Source organism: Phyllobates terribilis, unplaced genomic scaffold, assembly GCF_046119375.1.
Source record: "Phyllobates terribilis strain yellow unplaced genomic scaffold, ASM4611937v1 Scaffold_11__3_contigs__length_659146591, whole genome shotgun sequence".
Lineage (NCBI taxonomy): Eukaryota > Metazoa > Chordata > Amphibia > Anura > Dendrobatidae > Phyllobates > Phyllobates terribilis.
In genome coordinates, this window is record NW_027362771.1 from 630,706,498 (window position 1) to 630,729,651 (window position 23,154).

At 44.5% G+C, this 23,154-nt stretch overlaps 1 protein-coding gene across 2 annotated transcripts in view; it reads left to right on the forward strand.

Annotated features, from left to right (window-relative positions):
• The window catches only part of LOC141167151 (uncharacterized), a 71,710-nt gene that overhangs the window by 33,531 nt on the left and 15,025 nt on the right, over nucleotides 1–23,154 (forward strand). For both annotated transcript variants that reach the window (XR_012251405.1, XM_073654539.1), the window contains exons 4-5: nucleotides 357–514; nucleotides 4,942–5,100. Coding sequence is in view for 1 of the 2 variants with exons in the window: in XM_073654539.1 (XP_073510640.1) it covers nucleotides 357–514; nucleotides 4,942–5,100 (317 nt within the window). In the remaining variant the exon portion in view is untranslated. The remainder of the gene's footprint in view (nucleotides 1–356; nucleotides 515–4,941; nucleotides 5,101–23,154) is intronic.

A 23,154-nucleotide genomic window follows, 5' to 3' on the forward strand; every position in this document is an offset into this window, starting at 1 on the left:
CATTGGGAAAACTGTGGGGAGCTCGTCACTGATGTCACGCCTCACTTGACATGACATCAGTGACAGGTCACGTGATGCCTCTGAGCGGCCATCGATAGCGCCGCTCAGAGGCAGAAAAGGTACCGCAAGGTATTTTCAAAAACACTTCTGGACCCCGGGGGGATACATTGGGTGGTTCATATAAAGTAGTGGACAACTTAGTTAATTAATAGAAAGAGTGATATTAAGGCATCCAATTGAACATCAGAATATATGTTTGATTTCATGATCCAGTTGCTCTCTTAGTTGGTATGTGATATATGTGAATTGCATTCTATTGTGCTTGTACTTTGACTGAACAATCAACCATCTTTCAGATTTCCAGACCCGTGATGGGAAAATCCTTTTGTCATTACATAAGGAAAAGGAATGCCCTTCATCAGCCTTGCACCTGCTGTATCTCAGAGACCCTCACAATAGGAACATTGTTCGTTTCGATTATATTATGAAAAGTGAATTTGTTGTTGGCGACTATGTAAGTATTGGGAAGTCATAGATTGCTTTCAAAAAGTCCATTAAAATCTACTTTTACTCCCTGTTAGTTATCTTAGGGTTGCATTTTGATTATATTGTTACATCAACCATAACAAGAAAACTACTAGCTTCATTATCCATAATACTATGCAATGATAGATTTCCCTATTTCTAGTATCACTGGGTATTGATATAGTCCTAGTCTTTCCAGACAGAAACTGTTCATAATTCTGAGCCTGGGACTGAAGCTAATGGGGAAACAGAGACAGCAGTCACATTGGAGCCCTGGTATCTTCATGATCAGTAAGACCCCTTTGCTACATTAGTCACAATTGTTTTGTATGGCAAATTGTAGGCAGGAACTCTTACAGATTAAGTATTAAGGTCCAGGAGTTTTGCCTTACAGTGCTGATGACCATTATTGGCACCCCTTCATCTTTTTCAAAGACTGTACAATATCTTCAGAAATAAATGGAAATGTACTAAAGTTATATCCTCAGGATTTTTTAATTAGTGGTCCAAAGCAATACAACAATAAAACATTGTTTTCCAACTTCCATGTTGCAATTTCAAAGAAGAAACCCCTAGTTAATACTTGGTTGCCCCCCTAATTAATACTTGGTTGCGCACCCTTTGCCATTGCTGACAGCCTCCAAACGTTTCTTGCAGCCATCTATAAGCTTCTTGCATGTCTCAGCTGGAATTTTCACCCATTGTTGCTCTTCCACTACCTGTTATAAGTCTTTATCTTGTTAAAGACCTATAATAAAACAAAACATTGTTCTTTTGATGGCAGAATAAACTTTATCTTTTTGGAACAAATCCCCCTGGTTGGACGCTGTCTACCTATCTGTATGCTGTTACTTCTCCAAGTGAGTTTCTTGGAAATGTTGTACTTGTGTCCTGCTTAGTGAGTGCTGCCAGCTAACTTCTTCTTTCATATAACCATTGTAATATCTGTCATAACTGTTCCATATTGTGTTGCCATAAGGGAAGACATTTCAAAATAGGACACACAGATACAAATGATGCAAAGGTTATTATGGTCAACACTGAAAGATTATAGGATTTACAGAGAGTGGTTTGTTACACAATATAGACTATTTACTGGGCTTTAGTTAACCTTGCTGGTGTGGTGAAGCATGTTGTAGGGCCTTGCATTGTATACCTTGAGAAAAGCGCCAATCCCGCACAGAAACGAGTTTGTATTAATAAAAACTGATTTGGAATCTCCAGACTCTTCGTTCGTGGGAATGTGACAGTTCCATTTTTGACATTATACATCTGGATGAACGCTTTACTCCAGCCACGGGGCAGCAGCAATGGCTCTCCACACATTTACAGCAGTTAGGCTTGCATACAACATGTAGCGTCTGCTGGTGCCTCTGCATGGTTCCACTCTTCCCACCATGCTGGGATGCCAGCTTTCTCACTGCTCCAGTCACATTAGTGTCCTTGGAAGCTGTCTCCCCCTCCTCTGTGCGCTCCGCACTGTGTTCCGGTGGTGTACTTAGTTGCCACATGTGCACACTCCCCTGTTCTTAAAGGGGCAGAGCGCACATGGCAAAATGCCCCCAGCCTGACAGCTGGGAGGCATTTTGTTAAAGTAATCACCTGCAAGGTGTTTCCCAGCCAATAGCTGGGAAGCATCTTGAGGCATCATGTATATAAGTCACCCTACTCACTAGGGAGGTGGCTGAGCAATTCCTATAGTTACGGTTAGGTTGTTTGGTCCCGCTTCCCTAGGCTGTTAAATGTATTCCCGTATCTTGTGTCCCATTAGCCCTGTATCATCAGTCCTTGTTTCCTGTTACCGCTTCCGCAGAGTCCGTATCCTGAAACTGCATCCGCGGTATCTGTATCCTGTGGCCACATTGGTGGTACCAGAACTGATAACTGAGACCTGCGGGTCTGAACCTGTCTCACTGGCCGTCCTGTCTGAACCTGTCCCAGTGGCTGTCCTGTCAGGACAGTCTGAACCTGTGTCAGTGGCTGTCCTGTCTGCACAGTCTGAACCTGTTCGGAATGGCCATCCTGCCCTTTTTAGGAAACTGTATCTATGTCTCTGACTCCTGGGGTCAGCTGCATCTGCCAGATACTGCCCTGGAGTGGCACCTCTCAGCTACCTGCCGCACAACACTGACCTCACCACTAGAGGCACCAGCTAACACCAAGGTAGCTTCTTAGTCATGCCACAGTGGGTCCATGAACCATGTGCGCCATCTATTGAGGTAACACAACACTTTCAGGAGAGCGCTACCATCGCTCTCTCTTATCCTTTACCCGACAGTTTTGCCTTATTTTGTGTGCACTCCTATCTCTCTCCAGAGTGTCTTAATGTTAAAGGGACCGTAATTGTTTTTATCTTTTTCACAGTTAATTACAATGTTTCTATAGCAGGGCGTACTGAAATTACACGAATTATCTAGACACAGTTTAGTTAGACTAGTAGTCTCAATATTATAGAAGTAAAATATTGGCTGAATTATTTATTAATTGCACATACAGTATACAATTTTTTAAGAATCCGTTAGTAAATAAACACTTTGAAGATGCTGGCGTTCCTCAGATAAATACAGCGGGTGAAATAAGTATTCAACCTATCACCAATTTTCAAAGGAAATCTATTTCTAAAGGTGCTATTGACATGAAATTCTCACCAGATGTCAATAGCAACCTATCCAATCCATGCAGGCAAAGAAATTAAACCACAGATGCTTAAAAAATTAAGTTATTTGTGGGGAGACACGGAGGTGTCCCATGGGTAAAATACTGCTCAGACAACACAGGCTGCAGGTAAAACAGTGTGGCAATAATTTATTGAACCACCAGCAGACAATAACATATAGGACAGTCCTAGCAAATACACAAGATGGTGCAAATTACAGAGTCACACCCTTCCACTGCTCACCGGAATTAGATCAGCTGTGGCTTTGGGGCTTCCAGGGCCAACTTTCCCAACCAGTGGCACCCTGTTTAGAGGCAGACACCCACAGAGAGGAGGTAGCGGTAAGCTTAGGATGCTGACAGTCCATGGAGGTACGTGGCCAGGTGTCCTCATTGCCCCAAAATGGATTCTTCAAACGTCTGAGAGTTCAGCGATGGCCAATGGAGCAGATCTGTGTTTTTCCAGCATAGGCTGTGGTCCCCTAAGCTGCCATCTTGTAGAGTCACATTGGTGTCCTTCTTGATGGAGCCATGTGTCCTAGCTGCTGTCCTGAAGACTCTCTCTCAGAAAGATAGGGATCCTTTTTATATCCACACCTGTGGTTTATGTCATCATTCACAGGTCAGGGGGCAGGTGGAATGAGTTTAACTCTCATTGTTTGAGAATTTAATCAATCTTCCTATAGTTTGTCCTCTTCTGTTTTGCAGGTCAACAAACTAGCTGGCCTTGTACAATAATCAGAATATTACCAATCATCATTGTGAAATAACACTGCGTGCCTGTCAGCCAGAGATATTAGACAATAAATTACAACAAATATCAATTCAGACAATATGACAATGTCTCCTGACCTACTGAAAATAGATGCCTTGATAATTAAGATTAAATACTGTGTAGTCACAATGTGTAATAATGAGAAATGACACAGGGAAAAAGTATTGAAGACATGAAAAAAAGAAAGGTGCAAGAAGCCATGGAAAGTCCTGACAATGACTGAAATCTATCAGTAATTAGAAAGAAATCTTGCCACTCGGTGACAAATAATGTCTGCTGGTTCAAGGAAAGCTTATAACAAGGTGTCTCATTACCATGGTGCTACATAAGAAACATCTCATGATGGGCAAAACCAGTGTGATGTCTCAAAACCTTTGTAACCTTATTGTTGCAAAACATACTGATGGAATTAGCTACAGAAGAATTTCTAATCTGCTGAAGGTTCCAGTGAGCACTGTTGGGGCCATAATCCAGAAGTGAAAAGAACATCATTTTACTATAAATCGGCCACAACTAGGTGCTCCCCGTAAGATTTCAGACAGAGAAGTAACAAGAATTATGAGAAATTGTCCAAGAACCAAAGATCACCGGTGGAAAGCTACAAATAGCACCTTAGAAAATTAGTGACATGTTCTATACTTATTTCACTCCCTGTATATTTACGTTTCTGACTGCTACTTTTATTGGTGAAGTGATTATTAGATGTTTTATCAATTATCTTAATTAAAGTTATATTTTGTACATCTCTCAGTGCGTGGAAGCAATGTATTTTGGGTCCTATGGTCAAAATTATCATGCCTCACAATGCACCATCTTGACCAATGGTTGTCTTACTTAAAAGAATTAAAATAATTTAACATTGTACAAGACACTGACTGATATCTAGTTAAGAGTTGAACTAAACTTTTTTGTGCCATAATGTGTTATGTGATTCAAGGTAACCTTTGGTAGATCTGTACATCTCGCTATGTTTTTTTTTTCTTTAGTTTCAAATTGTAGTTCTTCCAATGCACCCTATCGGTAACATCAAAATTGAATATGTATCTGGAGACCTGGTAATCTTCATTCAGATGACAACAGACACATCTACATTTATTGCAACTTATACAGCGTTTCCACGCACACAGAGGGGCTCTTCTATAAAGGTAAGTGATCTCAATTTAAAGGCAATCTGTCATCGTGACTTCATCCCTCAAACGTTTTATATGCGCATGTAGTTCTCTGAAAGACAAGTCCAGCAATAAATATACATGTTCCTACATTACTGAGAAATCAGCATTTGAATTGATATGCAAATGGAGCTTAAGAACTATGGTAGATCTGAAGCCTCAGTCACTCCAGCTCTATTACCCACTTGGCACAACTTCCTCCGGATTGACTGACAGCCTCTGTGCTGTGTGACTTCATGTTAAGGAGCCATCAATCATGCAGGAGAAGCGATGTGAACAGGGAATAGATCTGGAGTGACAGAGGACTTGCAGCTAACATAACCATTTGTATATCAATTCATACACTGATTTCTCAGTAACGGAGGAACGGGCTGGCCATGTAAAGTAATTGCTGGACTTGTCTTTGAAAGAGATACATGTGCTTATACATAGTTTGGGGGTGACATTCCCTTTAAGTAAAGAAATAAGATATCTTCAAGGAAATACTGGTTTCTCTTAAGGAGACCAGCTAAATCTGAAGTCTACTAGCCAAACATTCATGGGAGAAAAGTATATAAGTTAGCTCTCAAGTACCATCAAGAAGAGGCTGCTACCCTATGAGTTATTGTCATACCCTTTAATGAGCCACACCATTGTTTTTGGAGAGCTTATCCTTCATCGAGTGTTGTCATCTGAGTGAAGTGGAACAATTTTCTCAGTTGTTATCCATCCTAACTGCATCCATTTTTTCTTTTCTTCCAGTTATTTTTTTAACTGAAGCAGGCGGGCTGTAAGAACTTTTTATCCATTGAATCTTAACTAGTGATGAGCGAATATGTTCGAAATCCGATCTCCAAACTTAAGTTCGACACGAATGTGGCACATTCGGATTAGTGATCAGAAACACAAGCATTTTTTTCTGAAATTCGGGAAAATCTGCACCGTTCGGCGAATCAGTGCGGGAACATGATTGAAGGGCAACTACAGCGTTTTTAACAGTTTTGCTAGCATAGTGCTTGTGTACGATGAGCGGGGGGAAGTGTTAGATGAGTGGAGGGGCAGAGGATAGCTCAGAACAGGTGAGATCAGGGGCACACTTGTAATATTTTTTTTTCCTTGATACTTTAAGTGAAGAAAGCACAGCTAGCCAATCAGAGTGCAGAAAGCATCCACAGTGTCCAGACACAAGGGCTTCTGCAATTGGCTGCTGAAATCACATGTCCTCTCCATATAAAGAGCTTACATGTTCTCTCAGCGCCATTTTATGCATCTCACTGTTGGCGATAGATGCTGCTCCTGCATCCAGCTCCTGTGTAATCAGAGATATTAGCTAGATAGATGGGCACTTCTGTGGAAGTCAGATAGTATAGATAAGTCCTGTGCTGTGTACCTGTTCTATCGACCTTGCAGCCCTTTTTTTTCTTGTGCAATTACTGAGATTCTCACAGAAAGAGCAGGGCCTAGGGCATAGAACAGTGTTGTGCATCGGTTGTACTGTCTGTGCTCCATACAGACCTTCAATCTATTTTTGCACTTGCTAATGTGATAAAGCAAGCAAGTCCTTTTAGGCCACTTTTTGATTTTGTGGTGATGGAATTCAGCTGTCTGCAGAGCTTGTCAGTGCAGAGCTTCTGAGTGCAGAGCGCAAAAAACTTTTTTTTTTTTTTATTTGCTAATTAGTGTTGAGCCACCCCCGTAGTGTTCGAGTTCAGTTCGGTTCGTCGAACACCCGTGTGTTCGCCGAACTGTTCGTCGAACTGTTAGTCGAACACCTTCGAACACCGTTAAAACCAATGGCAGGCAAACAAAAACACATAGAAACACATAGAAAACACCTTCAAAGGTGTCCAAAAGCTGACAAACTGCTCAGAAGACACAACTAACACATGGAAAAGTGACAAGTACATATAGTCATGCGAAAAGAAAAGAGGTGGAGGAGTAAAAGGAGATATAGGCATGTCATGCCCTTCTAAAATCCAAAAACTGAGAAGCCGACACGTTCAGTCCGCTCCTGCCCGTGCCACCTCCGTGTCGCCGGGTTTGTGCCAGAGCCGCGGTGAACTCTGACGGCTAGCCCCCCTCTCCCAATACTGGTGCCTGTCCGCTGGTGGGTCGAGCGAGCACCCCTGTGGTGGAGGCAGCTCTAAGCTTTTTAATTTAAATTGTCTCTCTAATTTGAATGAATACACTTTAAATCCATTTACAAGGATCTATTGGAGGGCAAGTCTCATGCCAGCAGCCACGTAATTCCAACTCCAGTAGCATCCACTAAAGCTGCTGCAGTTAAAAATCTTTTATAAGGATCGAGCTCGGCTGTCCACCGCAAGGCATCCTACTGCCAGTCCCAGCCCCTATGCCTTGGGGTGCCTCCTGATGCTCTTCACTGAGTATCCCGTGGTCCCGAAGCATTTCCTTTGAAAAAATTAAGTGTCCAAACTACACGTGGTGTAGCTTGCTTAACAGCCGGGATAATCCGCTGACTAGCAGACACTGCTACTAGGCACCAAGTATTTCCTGGGCTAGATGCAGTTAAAAATTTGTAATTAGATACTCTCGTTGGATGCTGAGAAAGCATTCCATAGAGTCTCCTGGCACGCCATATATGATTCTCTTAAAAAGCTTGTGGTAGGGGTCTAGGGGACCCTTTTATAGCCAAAATCACGGCCCTGTAACACAATACGTCACCTAGGCTGAAGATGAATGGAACTGTAGCACCCTGAGGGCTCGGTTGCTACAGAGGTATTGCACCCCACCCAGAGGTGTGATATCTCACTCTCAGGTAAGGATGGAGTGTGGATCAGGACCCGACACCTGCATGCATTACACCACATTGCCATGGGGCAGGGCGACCAATATGCCTCGGAGATGGGCACGACAGTCCCTGTCCCTGGCTGGAGTGGGGGGAGGGAACACTGAGGAAGGGGAACCCTGTAGTGCAGGAGCAGGGAGGAAGCAGTTCCTGGGTGCATTGAGAAGGGAGTATAAAAGGTGGGCACCATCTTAGTTCAGTGCAGAGAAGTCTGAGCAGAAGTTGCAGGGAACAGGGGCTCTGCATGAGCTCTGCTCTGGAGGTGGGCCTAGTTACAGAGGCAAACGCCTGGAAGAGGGAGAAGGAAGGAAGAGGAGCGGAGAAGGCTCCAGGAACGAGGAATGAAGGAATCCCAGGGGTGCGGACGGGCAAGTCGCCACCGCACGCCCGAATCCACCTGCGTGGAGGGGCCAGGCCAAAGGGGGAGACCGGTTCCCGAAACTAGTGGAGGCACGAAACGACCCTCAGCTAGAAACCGGAGGCTGTGTCATTTTATGTGGCGCAGCCCCTCGCTACACCCGCTAGGAAGGCACCACATAGGGTCAGGGAAACTGGCGCCAAGTTTACCAAGAGGAGGCCCGAGGCAGCCGGATAGAAGGGTTGATAAGAAAGGCCAGACAAAGGACACACAAAGGGGGTCCTGTGAAGCGCTCCAAAGTTATCTGGGAGTTGTCTGAGCCCCTCACCTGGTGAGCACAGTATGACGTGGGCAGCCGTTACCTGCAGACGTGGTCTGGATAATAAGAACTGTGAGTAAAGGCCCTGGACTGCATCACTGACTCCGTGTCGTTACTGCTGCTGCCCTGCATCATCACCCCCATCCTCCGCATACACTGCCCTGAGGCTATACTCCTCCCGTGGGGAGTTATGCTACGCTCTGCTGCACCCACAACACCAGCCTCAGCGGTCTGCCCTGTAGCGGCGGTTCACTCTGACCGCAATCCACGGGTGGCGTAGTCGGACATTTAAACATCAAAACCACATAAATAGTTCCGCCACTGGTTTGACCACCCTGAGCCACGGAACCGGGTCACCGCCACGAAGACTACAACCACCAGCATCCACCAAAAAGGGTCCGGCTCCGGGTGTCCCAAGGCCCAGGGGGTGCATCAGAACATTTTCATCACCTTTCACAATCACCAATGGGACAAGGCAGGGATGTCCTCTGTCCCCTCTCTTATACATCCTAGTGATGGAGCACCTGCTCTCATCAATTCGCCATAACCCCAATATTAGGTGGATTGAGGTGGGAGGCACCGAGTACAAGTGCTCTCTATTTGCTGATGATGTCCTAGTATATATCACTCAATCACATATATCCATCCATGCTGTTATGGCTGAAACAGATCACTTTGTTACATGGTCAAATTTTAAAATCAATGCAGCGAAGTCTGAGGCCCTCGATGTCTCCCTCCCCAAATCCATATAGGATTCCATCCAGTCCAACTTTCCCTTTGCCTGGCCCTCACAGGGTATCAAATACTTAGGAATTCCTATTCATAGAGACCTCTCCCATCTATGTTATCTTAATTTTGGGCCCTTTATAGAACAACTCCATACAAACCACGGTTGGCAAGTTAGAACTGTAAGATTCACTACGTGAACCACTGGTGTTTTGTGGAAAAGCACATGTACACTGTGTTCCAAATTATTATGCAAAAAGTGTTTAGGAGTGATAAGGGAAGAATTTGTTTGTTTGTCAGTTAAACTCATTGATGGTGATGTGTGTCAGGGCTCTTTATATCACTGTAAGCAATTGCAGACACCTGTGCTAATTAGTTTGGCAGGTGTGTCCAATGAAAGGCAAGACTACTTAAGAAGGCTGTCTCACATTATTAAGCAGCCTACATTTTCTGCCAAAATGGGAAAGAAAAAGGATGTGTCGGCTGCTGAGAAGCAACAAATTGTGGAGTGTTTAGGTCAAGGCATGACTACAATCAACATTGTGCGATGATCAGGATGAAGTGTGTTGGCAATCAAGAAGTATGTAGCTGATTCACAGTACACACGTGTGCGTGCTGATAAGGGCAAATTGAGGACTCTTTCCTACAGGCAATTATGTCAGGTTAAAAGAGCAGCGGCAAAAAAGCCTTGTCATAGCAGCAGACAAGTTTTTGAAGCTGCTGGTGCCTCCAACGTCCCCCGAACAACAAGATGCAGGGTCCTTCAGAGGTTTGCAGCTGTGCATACGCCATCCTGTCGACCTCCTCTATCCACTTCACACAAGCAGAAACGGCTCCAGTGGGCCAAACATTACATGAAGACTGATTTCAAAACTGTTTTGTTCACGGATGAGTGCGGTGCAGCGCTCGATGGTCCAGATGGATGGAGTGGAGGATGGCTGGTTGATGGACACCCCACGCAAACACGGCTACAGCGCCAACAAGGAGGAGGTGGAGTAATGTTTTGGGCTGGAATCATGGGGAGAGAGATTGTCGGCCCCTTTAGGATCCCTGAAGGCGCTAAAGATGAACTCCATAATGTATGTGGATTTTCTCAAACAGCACTTCCTGCCATGGTTCAAGAAGAAGAACCGTGTATTTCACAGCAAGATCATTTTTTTTGCATGATAATGCACCATCTCATGCTGCACGTAAAACATCTGCATCTCTGGCTGATATAGGCATAAAAGGGGACAAACTTATGGTGTGACCCCCATGCTCCCCTGACCTCTACCCCATTCAGAACCTCTGGAGCATCATCAAAAGGAGTGTCTATGATGGCGGGAGGCAGTTCACATCTAAACAACAGCTCTGGGAGGGTATTCTGTCCTCATGCAAAACAATTGAAGCAGAAACCATCCAAAACCTGACAAATTCAATGGACGAGAGAGTTCAGAAGCTCCTTTCGAACAAGGGGTCCTATGTGAAAATGTAACATCACCTAGAATAAAGTTTTGAGTTGAAAACTGTTTGATTTCAGTTTCTAATAACCTGCTAATGCTTATAATTTCAAAAATGACCATTTTTTTGGTCTTTATTAAAATAAAAAGGTTGATCGAAAAGTTTGGGGGATCTAAGAGTGTGGGAACCCAGTAGTCATGATTACTTCGAATTCTGACAATATGAGGGTCATGCTGCACGTAGTGCAGCAAGAAGGCACTTATGTGTCTTGCGCATCTCGGAGCCCCAAAATTATTTTCCGGGCTAGATGCAGCTAAAAATTATTATTAATTTTAAATCTGGTGGAGCTTAGTATAGATGGCCTAATAGGATCAGTGCTGCACTTTGCTACAAAGCCCAAATTATTTTCCAGTCAAGATACAGATAAACATGATTAGTAATTTTAAATCTGGTGGAGCTTATTATAGATGGCCTAATAGAATCAGTGCTGCACACTGCTACAAAGCCCAAATTATTTTCCAGCCAAGATACAGATAAACATGATTAGTAATTTGAAAGCTTAAAACGGTTGGTAGGGTGATTTTAACCAATCATAAAGCTTTTACTCTCCCCAGGATGACACAGGGGTAGAAAAGTCGTTTCGGATCCATGATTTGTTCATCTTTATGAACGTGAGTCTGTCTATATTATCAGTGGAGAGCCGCGTGCGCTTGTCTGTCAGCAAACCACCAGCAGCGCTGAACACACGTTCAGACAGAACGCTGGCTGCGGGGCATGACAAGATCTCCAAGGCGTAAGTGGCTAGCTCCGGCCATTTATCCAGATTGGAAGCCTAAAAGAGCAAGGGTCGAGTGACACAGTCATGGCTTCAATGTTTACTTCGAGATACTCCTGTACCATCGTCTCTAGGCGTTGACTATGTGTCAGACTTCTTGTCTCCTGTGGCCTTGCAAAGGATGGGCTAAAAAAGTGGTGAAATGATTCCACAAAATTGATGTTACCAGCAGATACTGTGGTTCTGTTACGGTTTGAGTGCTGAACACTTGACGGTCCCACGGTTGGCAAGTTGGAACTGTGAGATTCACTACGTGCACCACTGGTGTTTTGTTGAAAAGCACATGTAAGATTCTGCAACAGTCTCTGCTGATACTCCTGCATGTGTGCATCACTTTCTATGGCAGGAATATTTTCTGCAAATTTACTTTTGTACCGGGGATCTAACAGTGTGGCAACCCAGTAGTCAGGATTATTTCTAATTCTCACAATTCGAGGGTCATGTTGCAGGTAGTGCAGCAAGAAGGCACTCATGTGTGTTGCGCATCCAGGAGCACCAAGTCCCTGTTGTGTTGGTGGCGAGGTAACAATCATGCTTCCTTCCTCTGTCCTCTCCCCCCAACCTCGCACAACAGAAATGTGATCAAGGTCTCCCTCATCTGATGAGTCGTCCATCAGTTCGTCCTCCACTTCTTCCTGGGTTCCTGCACCTTCCTCACTAGTTTGGCTGCTACCATGCGCCCTGGTAAAACCATCTCCCCCACCCTCACATGCCTGCCGCCTTGGTGCTGCCGACCGTCTGGACCTTGCAGATGTTAGCCCTTCTGCATACAACTCTTCCTCCTCTACTTCCTCCACCTCCTCTTGTGCCACCACCTGACTCCGAATTCTGTTTAACATGTGCTCCAGCATGTAAATTACCGGAATAGTCATGCTAATAATGGCATCGTCAGCACTAAACATCTTCATCGCCATTGCAAAACTGTGCAGAAGGGTGCATAGGTCCCTGATCTGAGACCACTCCTCCAGCGTGATTTGCCCCACCTCTGGATCTCGTTGGCCCAGGCTATACGTCAGAACGTATTGCACAAGGGCTTGTCGGTGCTGCCACAGTCGCTGCAACATGTGCAGAGTTGAATTCCACCGGGTAGGCACATCGCATTTTAGCCGGTGAAGTGGCAGGCCCAACGACTTCTGTAGAGATGTAAGTCGCTGAGCTGCGGGATGCGAACGGCGGAAGTGAGCACACAGCGACCGTGCCCTCTGCAAAAGGCCATCTAGTCTGGGATAGTGGGCTAAAAATTGCTGGACAACCAGGTTCAACACGTGAGCCATACAAGGCACGTGTGTGACATTGCCCCGGCGAAGGGCCGCACCCAGGTTTGCAGCATTGTCGCACACGGCCTTCCCTGGTTTCAGGTCCAGTGGAGACAACCATTCATGAAATTGGTTCTCCAGAGCTGACCACAACTCCTCAGCTGTGTGACTCACATTTCCCAGACATTTCAAAGTAAAAACCGCCTGATGACGTTGAGCCCTACTGCCAACATAGTAAGGAGGTGTGCAGGATCCCTTCTGCGCAGTTAGAAAGCTTGTGGCATGACCAGACAGGCTTTGAGTGCAGGTGGAAGATCGAGAGGAGGTTGAGGAGGCAGAAGCAGTGGAGGAACTTTGACATAAAGAGGATTGACGCACAACTCGTGGGGATGGCAAGACTTGGACAGCAGCCCCTTGTACTGCTGTCACTATAGTTACCCAGTGCCCAGTCAGCGACATGTAATGCCCCTGTCCATGCCTTCTCGTCCAAGTGTCTGTGGTGAAATGCACCCTGTCACACACAGAGTTTCTCAAAGAAGCGGTGATGTTGTGTGCGACATGCTGGTGGAGCGCAGGCACACCTTTCTTTGAGAAGTAGTGCCGACTGGGCATCTGGTACTGGGGCACTGCAACGGACATAAGGTCTCGAAAATTCTCTGTGTCCACCAGGCGGAAAGGCAGCATTTCTGTAGCCAAGAGCTTGCAGATGGTGAAATTCAACCTCTTAGCTTTCTCATGGCTAGGAGGAAAGGGTCTTTTACTTGTCCACATCTGAGGGACCGAGGGCTGGCTATTGTGCTTACACGGGGTTGATAAGGGTGTCCCCGGCAAACTGCCGGTGTGTGAGGAGGACGCAGGCGGACATGTTAGGTTGCCTTGATCCAAAGGTGGTGCTATCGATGTCGGACAGCGCTCAACACCAGCTGGTGTTACCACCTCCAAAGAAAATGATGACCTGCCAATCACGCTGGCTGTTGCGGGTAAAGAGGTGGCAGGTCTGCGCCCCAAAACAGGTGTGACTGCTGTCCCCCAGTCACAGAGGATGAAGAGGCCGCAGATGCACAAGATATGGCAGACAGTGGTTGGCCCGGCCGGCTAGACCGCATTGTAGCACACTGAGCTTCCCACTGCAACTTATGCTTCATGTCCATGTGCCGGTTCATGCATGAAGTACTCAAACTATGTATTTTTTGGCCTCTACTTAGCTTTTGCTGACAAATGTTACAGATAACACTAGTTGGGTCATCTTTATCGATCTGAAAAAATGCCCAGGCTATGCAAGGCTTAGCACCCATGCGACCTGAAGAGCCACCACGACTTGTGGTGAGAGGCAGAGTTGTGTTTGAGGATGCAGTTGTTGACGTGCTTCCAGTACTACGTCTCTGTCCAGGAAGGTGCAACCTGACCTCGTTGTCACTAGCATCTTCCTCCACCTCCTCTGCTGACCTCATCTCTTGGCTGACTGTGGGTTTACAGTAAGTGGGATCTCCAACCTCATCATCAACACCCTGTGCGTTATCACACCCGTCGTCCTCAGAGCCAACCTGTTCCTGCCCTGACAAAAAACTAAAGTTGTCGCTCCAATCAGGTATTTGAGTCTCATCATCGTCTTCCTCAATGTCTCCACCAACAGGAGTTACAGTTTGGGAATGAGGGTCTACATTATGGTCAGAACCTTCTGCGTCTGGTCCTGGATCCGACTCATAAAGATTCTGGGCATCAGTGCAGATCATTTCCTCGTCTGGATTCACAGAAGCGCTGGAGTCGACCTCTGATTCCCAGGCTATAGTATGAGTAAACAGCTCTGCAGACTCAACCATCTGTTCTACCTCATACTCAGACGGGCAGCTGGAGATTTGGGAGCTGTGAGGAAGCAAGTGCGATTGGGGTGACACCTTTGAGGACTGGAGTATTTGTGATGTTGAAGTTGATGTGGAGGAGAGCCCACTTAAAGGAGCACTTGATATCCGTTGAAGCACCTGCTGTATTTGTGCCTCATCTGGAATTTGTAGCGATTGGCGTGGCCGTAAGAAAGGGATCTTATCACATTGTCCGCTAAAAGAAGTAGACATTTTAGTTTGGCTGGAAGATGGTCTTTCTTCTGCAGATGTTACTGTTGCTTTAACACCTACCCCACGGACACAACCTTTTTTCCCCTTCCCAACACGCCTATTCCCCTTTCCACCAGCAGCAGGCCTTTTTCCACTCATTTTGGTGGTTAACTAATTCACAACTCTGGAGTTGTTTGCACAAAAAAACAATGGATGGGAACCGAGCAGAGCTGAGTGGCCAAACTGTGGTATTAGGCCAAAACTATTGGCTGGGTTAGATGCAGAAAAAAATTATATTCAATTTGCAACCTGATGGAGGTCAGTATAGATGGACTAATAGAACAAGTCCCACACACAGCTAGAAGCCCAAATATAATTTCAGAGGTAGATGCAGAAAAAAAAATATTCAGTTTGCAACCTGATGGAGGTCAGTATAGATGGACTAATAGAGAAAGTCCCACACACTGCTAGAAGGCCAAATATTTTTTCAGAGCTAGATGCAGGCAAAAAATTATTTTGAATTTGCTACCTGATGGAGGTCAGTATAGGTGGACTAATAGAACAAGTCCCACACACTGCTAGAAGGCCAAATATTTTTTCAGAGCTAGATGCAGAAAAAAATTGTATTCAGTTTGCAACCTGATGGAGGTCAGTATAGATGGACTAATAGAGAAAGTCCCACACACTGCTAAAAGGCCAAATATTTTATCAGAGCTAGATGCAGATATAAATTATTTTTAATTTGCAACCTGATGCAGGTCAGTATAGATGGACTAATAGAACAAGTCCCACACACTGCTAGAAGGCCAAATATTTTTTCAGAGCTAGATACAGACAAAAAAATATTTTTAATTTGCAACCTGATGGAGGTCAGTATAGATGGACTAATAGAGAAACTCCCACACACTTCTAGAAGGCCAAATATTTTTTCAGAGCTAGATGCAGATAAAAATTATATTCAGTTTGCAACCTGATGGAGGTCAGTATAGATGGACTAATAGAACAAGTCCCACACACTGCTAGAAGCCCAAATATTTTTTCAGAGGTAGATGCAGATAAAAATTATTTTTAATTTGCAACCTGATGGAGGTCAGTATAGATGGACTAATAGAGAAAGTCCCACACACTGCTAGAAGGCCAAATATTTTTTCAGAGCTAGATGCAGATAAAAATTATTTTTAATTTGCAACCTGATGGAGGTCATTATAGATGGACTAATAGAGAAAGTCCCACACACTGCTAGAAGGCCAAATATTTTTTCAGAGCTAGATGCAGACAAAAAATTATTTTGAATTTGCAACCTAATGGAGGTCAGTATAGATGGACTAATAGAGAAAGTCCCACACACTGCTAGAAGGCCAAATATTTTTTCAGAGCTAGATGCAGATATAAATTATTTTTAATTTGCAACCTGATGCAGGTCAGTTTAGATGGACTAATAGAACAAGTCCCACATACTGCAAGAAGGCCAAACATTTTTTCAGAGCTAGATGCAGATATAAATTATTTTTAATTTGCAACCTGATGGAGGTCAGTATAGATGGACTAATAGAACAAGTCCCACACACAGCTAGAAGGCCAAATATTTTTTCAGAGGTAGATGCAGATAAAAATTATTTTGAATTTGCAACCTGATGGAGGTCAGTATAGATGGACTAATAGAGAAAGTCCCACACACTGCTAGAAGGCCAAATATTTTTTCAGAGCTAGATGCAGATATAAATTATTTTTAATTTGCAACCTGATGCAGGTCAGTATAGATGGACTAATAGAACAAGTCCCACACACTGCTAGAAAGCCAAATATTTTTTCAGAGCTTGATGTAGTTATAAATTATTTTTAATTTGCAGCGTGATGGAGGTCAGTATAGATGGACTAATAGAACAAGTCCCACACACTGCTAGAAGGCCAAATATTTTTTCAGAGCTAGATGCAGAAAAAAATTATATTCAGTTTGCAACCTGATGGAGGTCAGTATAGATGGAGTAATAGAATGATGCTATGCCCAAAAGATTTTACTTCACTAGGTGCAGTAAAAAAATTGGTATTCTATACACAGGTGGTATATCTTGCAACACAGATAAGCTATTCCACTGACTAACACACTCTGCAATAGGCCAAAAAGGATTAGCTTTGCTAGATTCAGCCAAATGCTGTGAAAAAAACTTGCACAGCACTGGCACAGACCTGCCTGGCAAAAACTGATAGGAACTGATGTAACCTAGTCCTGAAAAGGACTTCAATTACAATTAGTCTTTACTCCCACAATCTATCTATTTAAGAGCACAGACCTGCCTGATAAAAGTCGTAGGAAATGATGTAACCTAGTCCTTAAAAGGACTGCAATCACAACTATTCCCTACTCCAAAGCTATCTGTAGATTTGTGTGAAAATTGGCTTGAAATTAACAAGGTATAGCGCACACAGCAACAGCGGTGCCGTCTAACAAGCAGCTGGAGCAGTGAGAAAATGGTGGCGACGGGGAAAATGGCTTGGTCTTATAGGGCAAGGACATGTGACATACACTGCCGATGACACATGCCCTTGCTTGTGTGAAAAAAAGCACTTCGCTCCGTGTGTGCGCTGCTGATAGGCTGACAGATTGCACCTCCCCACTGTAAATGCGGGAAAGAGAAAAAAAAATGAAGATCTTCATTATTCCTGCAGAGATCCATCCCCTGCCTCTCCCCCCACCCCGCTGTACACTCAAACTGTGTATTAACATTAATTTTCATCATTACTGAGAAAAAATCCAGTTATGATTTTGGTGCACGAACAGTTATCGAACATAACCTCGAACAGCCGAATTTTTCTCAAATCGTTCGTGTTCGCCGAACGGCTCGAACACCGCCCAAAACAGCTCGAATTTGAGATTGGCGAACAGTTCGAGTAGAACAACGCTCATCTCTATTGCTAATGTGATAGTGCAAGCTGGGTTAGCCCAGTTTGTCATTTTTGGTGGGTGAAATTCAGATGTATGCACAGTAAAAAAATGTATTTTTTCTGTTTCTAGCCACAGTTTACCAAAAATTTTTTTGTGTTGCAAACGGGATACAGTCTGCTATAAGCCACCTACTATTTTAGTGGCTATATTTATGTAGACCAAAAATATATTGGCACTCCCATAATTAATAGAACCTATGCAAAAGACTGGAGCAAAAAGTCAAAGTAATCCTAAAATCAACTTTATTAATATATTTATTAAAACAGGATAGTATAAAATTTAAATGGAGAAATTCAGACTAAGGCTAGCCATACAGGCATTATTCACTGATTGGTATGTGATCCATATATATCATTCATAATATGACATTAAAGCAATACAGCCATACATGGGCAAATCCCAAAATGTGTGAGTGTATTAGACCAAACTCCACATACTAATAAAATATAATTGTGACAAATATCCTACAAAATTGTTCCCTTGATGCGCGTTTCGCTGTGCACTTCCTCGGAGGGGTATTGCTCAAGATGCCAGGCCAGGGTTATATATAGGTCCCTTACAATGCGGCTATGAGCGGAGCTCACAGCTGCCACGCTGCTAACCAGAAGTCGCGGGAGCCGGTGTCAGATGTCACATCCGCCCTCACCCACCAGAAACGTCATGATGGAGGAGGGTGGAAGTGAGGCACACAGACACGTAGCCCCGGACAACCAGACAGAAGCGGGAAGTCACCTACTACATTAGTGGCATTGAAGTTCAGCTGTTTTCAAAGTAAAAAAAAAATGATTTTTTCCTGTTGCTAGCCAGACTACAAAAAATATTTTTATCTGTCACAAATGTGATACACTCTGCTATAAGCCACCTAGTCCTTTAGTGGTGGTGAAATTCAGCTGTATGCAGAGCTTGTGAGGAGTAAGAAAATCTATTTTTTGCTATTCCTAACGTGATACAGCAGGTTAGATCTGAGTTTTAAATATCTTGGAGCATATATTCTATGTTATACAGGCATCATCAATAGTAAAAAAAAAAACTTTGTTCGGTTCCTAACGTCGTACAAGAGGGTACATCTCAGTTTGAAACAGTTTCTAGAATATCTCACATTTTATACAGGCCTCATCCACAGTAAAAAAAAATACTTTGTTTGGTTCCTAACGTTATACATCAGGGACATCTCAGTTTGAAATAGTTTAAATAATATCTCGTATGTTTTATAGGCCTCAATCACACTAAAAAATACTTTCTTCTGTTAGTAACATTATACAGTAGAGGACATCTCAGTTTGAAATAGTTTGGAGAATATCTCCTATGTTATATAGTGCCACCGAAATTCAGGTGTGTGCAGAACTGTTGCAAAGGAAAAAATCTAATTTTGTTTTTCTAATAATGTGCTCTTACCACACTATCTGAGCAACATGAGTGAGAAAAAGAGAGGTCGTGGTGGAAGGGGTAATAGGCTTGATGTGCAAGGTATACGTGGGGTAGGTGGTAATGTTAGCGAAAGCACTGGTGAACTAACACCATCATGTCCTATCCGAAGACAACTGACAACTTTTGTTACTGGACGGGCTACTCCACTCCCTTTCATTGGCAGCCGCACAGAGATACGCCTTGTTGATAAGGGCCAGAAAGAGCAGGTGCTCCATTGAATGGCAAGTGCTGCTTCAAGTGACCTCTTCTCTTCTTCCTCTACCTCAACATCACATAGTACAGTCCAGAGAGGTAGCACCCTAATTACCCTTGCTTCCCCCCGTGTCACAACTGTCCAAGTACCCAGCTGACTGTAGCGAACCACCGATGGGAAATTCAGTAGAACAGTTCACAAATTCTTTACCATGGCCATCAGAAGTGTACTCCAAACATTCACAATGTCATGAAGAGGGGGAAAGCATCTGTACCGATGCCTATATTTTATTTAGGTTGGATTTGGGGCAAGACGAAGTTCCACCAAACGTTAACTACCAGTGAGGGAGGTGATCCTGATGAGACTCAGATACCTGAGGTTGTCAGGGCAACAAGAGGAGAAGGGTCACTCTGAGGGCGAGGAGTGGGATAACACATTGGATGATGATGAGGTTGAAGAGGTGTGAACCCAGAGTCACGCAGCAGAGTAGCTCATCTGAGAAGGTGAAGAAGGAAGACAAGGAGGTTATCTTTCACCATACAGCGCAGACACAGAGTGATGCAAGCACAAGGAGCAAAGCATCCTTAGCCACAACTGTAGATGTGGCCAGCAGCAGTCATGGGTCTGCAGCTCACAGGGGTGCCAAAGGATGCCTAGCCTTGGCCTTTTTTGAGAGCGCAAAGGATGAGCCAACTCACGTTATCTGCATGCTTTGCAAGAAAAAACTCAGTAGAGGTAAAAAGTGCAATAATTTGACTACTACATGCGTGAACCTTCACATGTGCACACAACATGCATTATGCTGGGAATATTATTGCGCTGAAATGTGGACCAGCGGTCCTCAACAACCATCAGCTGCCCCATCAACCTCATCTGCTACTTCTTCCTTCTCCTGTAACGGAAGCGGACATGCTTGCTGTGTTTGTTTCACTGAGCACACCACATGTTTCTCAATCCACCATAACATCTGCACCTGCATCTCACTCATGATCCAGCAGTTTGTCCATTTCACCATACTCCGCCCTCTCTCAGTACTGAAGCCAGCCCTCGGTCTGGCAGCTGTAGCTACATAAAAGATTATTTCATCCTACACATGAGAAAACTAAGAGGTTTAACTCAACATCTCCAATCTGTTGGCCACAGAAATGCTGTCTTTCTGCCTGGAAAATACCAGACAGTTTCCGAAAGCTGATGGCCATTGCAGTACCCCAGTATCAGTTGCCCAGTCGCCATTACTTCTCTAAGAAAGCTGTGCCTGCGCTACACCAGCATGTTGCAGACAACATCACCTGTTCCTTAAGTAAACCTTTGTCTGCCAGGGTGCATTTCACCACAGACACCTGGACGAGTGAGCATGATCAAGGGCGTTACACCTTGCTGACTGGGCACTGGGTGACTCTGGTGGCTGTGGGGGCAGGCAGGGAAAGGGCTCCTCCACAAATCTTGAAATCCCAAAAACTTGCAGAAAAAAACTCTGTCTTTCACACTTCCTCCACTGCTTCTGCTTCCTCCTCCTCCTCTAGGTCCTCCACCTGCACAGTCAACCTTTACCTTAAGAAGACATGCGTTTCAAAAGTGCAGCATAAATCCAAATCACCTCTGTGCTATGCAGTCAGTGCTCACCGCAGTCAGGCAGTCTTCAAATTAATATGCCTTGGAGATTGCGGTCATACAGCTGAAGCGTTGTGGACACCTCTCCAGGCTCAGTTTCAGCAATGGCTGTCTCCGCAGAACGTGGAGCCAGGGAAGGCCATGTGCGATAATGGCATGAACCTGGTGGTGGCCCTAGTCCGAGGCAAGCTCGCACACATGCCTTGCATGGCTCACGTCCTCAACCTCGTGGTACAGCGATTTTTCTGCCACTATCCTGGCCTTGATGACCCTCTTCAGAAAAGCACAGAAGCTGTGTGCTCATTACCACCATATGCTCCCCTCATGTCATTGACTTGCATCGATACAGAGGTCTTTGTCCATGCCAGTTAACAGGTTGATACGCGATGTGCCAAAATGGTGGAATTCCACTCTGCATATGTTGCAGTGATTGTGGCAGCAGCAACGAGCCCTGACGCAGTTTGTCATTTCGTATAGCCTGGACCAATGCAGTACGGTTGTGGGGCTTATCATGTATACAGAGTGGGCACAAATTAAGGACCTCTGCACTCTTCTGCACAGTTTTGAAATGGCTACTAAAATAGATAGCGCTGATGATGCCATCATCAGCATCACTATTCCAGTTATCTACATTCTGGAGCTGACTTTGAATAGCCTGCGGCAGGAGGTGGTTGTCTCAGAAGAATAAGACGACTCGGAAGGGATAAAAATGTCTCAAAGTTCCAGACTGTTGTAACACAAGATGATGCCAAGTGATGGTGGATTACTGCAATCGAGGGGGGTTTGTGATACCAGACAACCTTTTAGTAAAGGTGCAGGAGCCGAGGAACAAATGGAGGAGGAAGAGGTGATGGGTGAGCCACAGTCAGAAGATGAAGAGGATAATCATCCCCTCTCTGTTGAACGTGGTCCCGGTTTAGTTAAGATTCGAAATAATGATGACTACTGGGTTGCCACTCTGTTAGATCCATATTATAAGAGTAAATTTTGCCATATAATTCCTGCCCTGGAAAGGGACCCGCTAATGCTGGAGTATCAAAACCTGCTTTTAAGCAACATTAAGAGAGGTGTTCCCCAAGACAGCAGTGAAGCAAAATATGTGCGTCGTAGCTGTAGTCTTTCAACCTCTGGCACGTCAGTTCGTCAATGCCAAAACATTAGTAGCAGCAGAGTAAATGGCAGAATTAATTTCTGTGAATTCTTTAACACAATTTTTAGACCAGCTCGTGCACCAGCACAACAGAGTAATGCAAAGTATTGTCACGCAGGTCTCCCACCGCAAAGCCTCCAGTTCTTTACCCACTTCAGTCAGCTTGAGTGAGAGCCCATCCTCTGTAATGGAAGCAGACCTGCCTGCTATGTTTGTTTAGCAGAGCACACTACAACTTTATCAATTCATCGTAACATCTCTGCCTGCACCTCACTCACAGTCCAGCAGTTTGTCCGGTTCACCGTACTCTGCCCTCTCTCAGCAAAGTAAAGCTAAGAGGTTGAACTCCACCATCTCCAATCTGTTGATCATGGAAATGGTGGTGTCAGGCCCTAATTTTTTGAACTGCGAACCCTCCTGTATGGCTGCTTTATTACTGAGGAAGAAATCAGAGAACCTGGGGGAACCCCCCAACACAGGGAGAACATGCAAACTACTTGCAGATTTTGTCCTCTATCATCATAAAAGAGTTAGCTTGTTGTCTTGAAGACCCACCAACGCTGCTGTTTACCTTGTGAACGTTGTGTTGAAGCTTGCAAGGTGTCACATGTTTACTGTGACAGTGAGGAACCAGAATACCGCAGCGTCTGATTCCTAACACTCCTGCAGTCATTAGAAGCCTTTCGCCTTCATATAAATCAATGCAGGGGTTAATCTGCTCAGTTGTGAGCTCCTGGAAGCTTAACATTATTTTGGCTCTCAGTAGATTTGTCTTGTGCATCTCCCCTACTGTGTAACTTTGAAGACCCACTTCTTGTGACAAGAGTACAATCTGCGGTAACCCTCGCTCCAGCATACCGCTACATGACTAGCTGAACCCTGACTTACTGTACCCTCACCCATCCCTTGCAGATTGTTTGTACACCCTCGT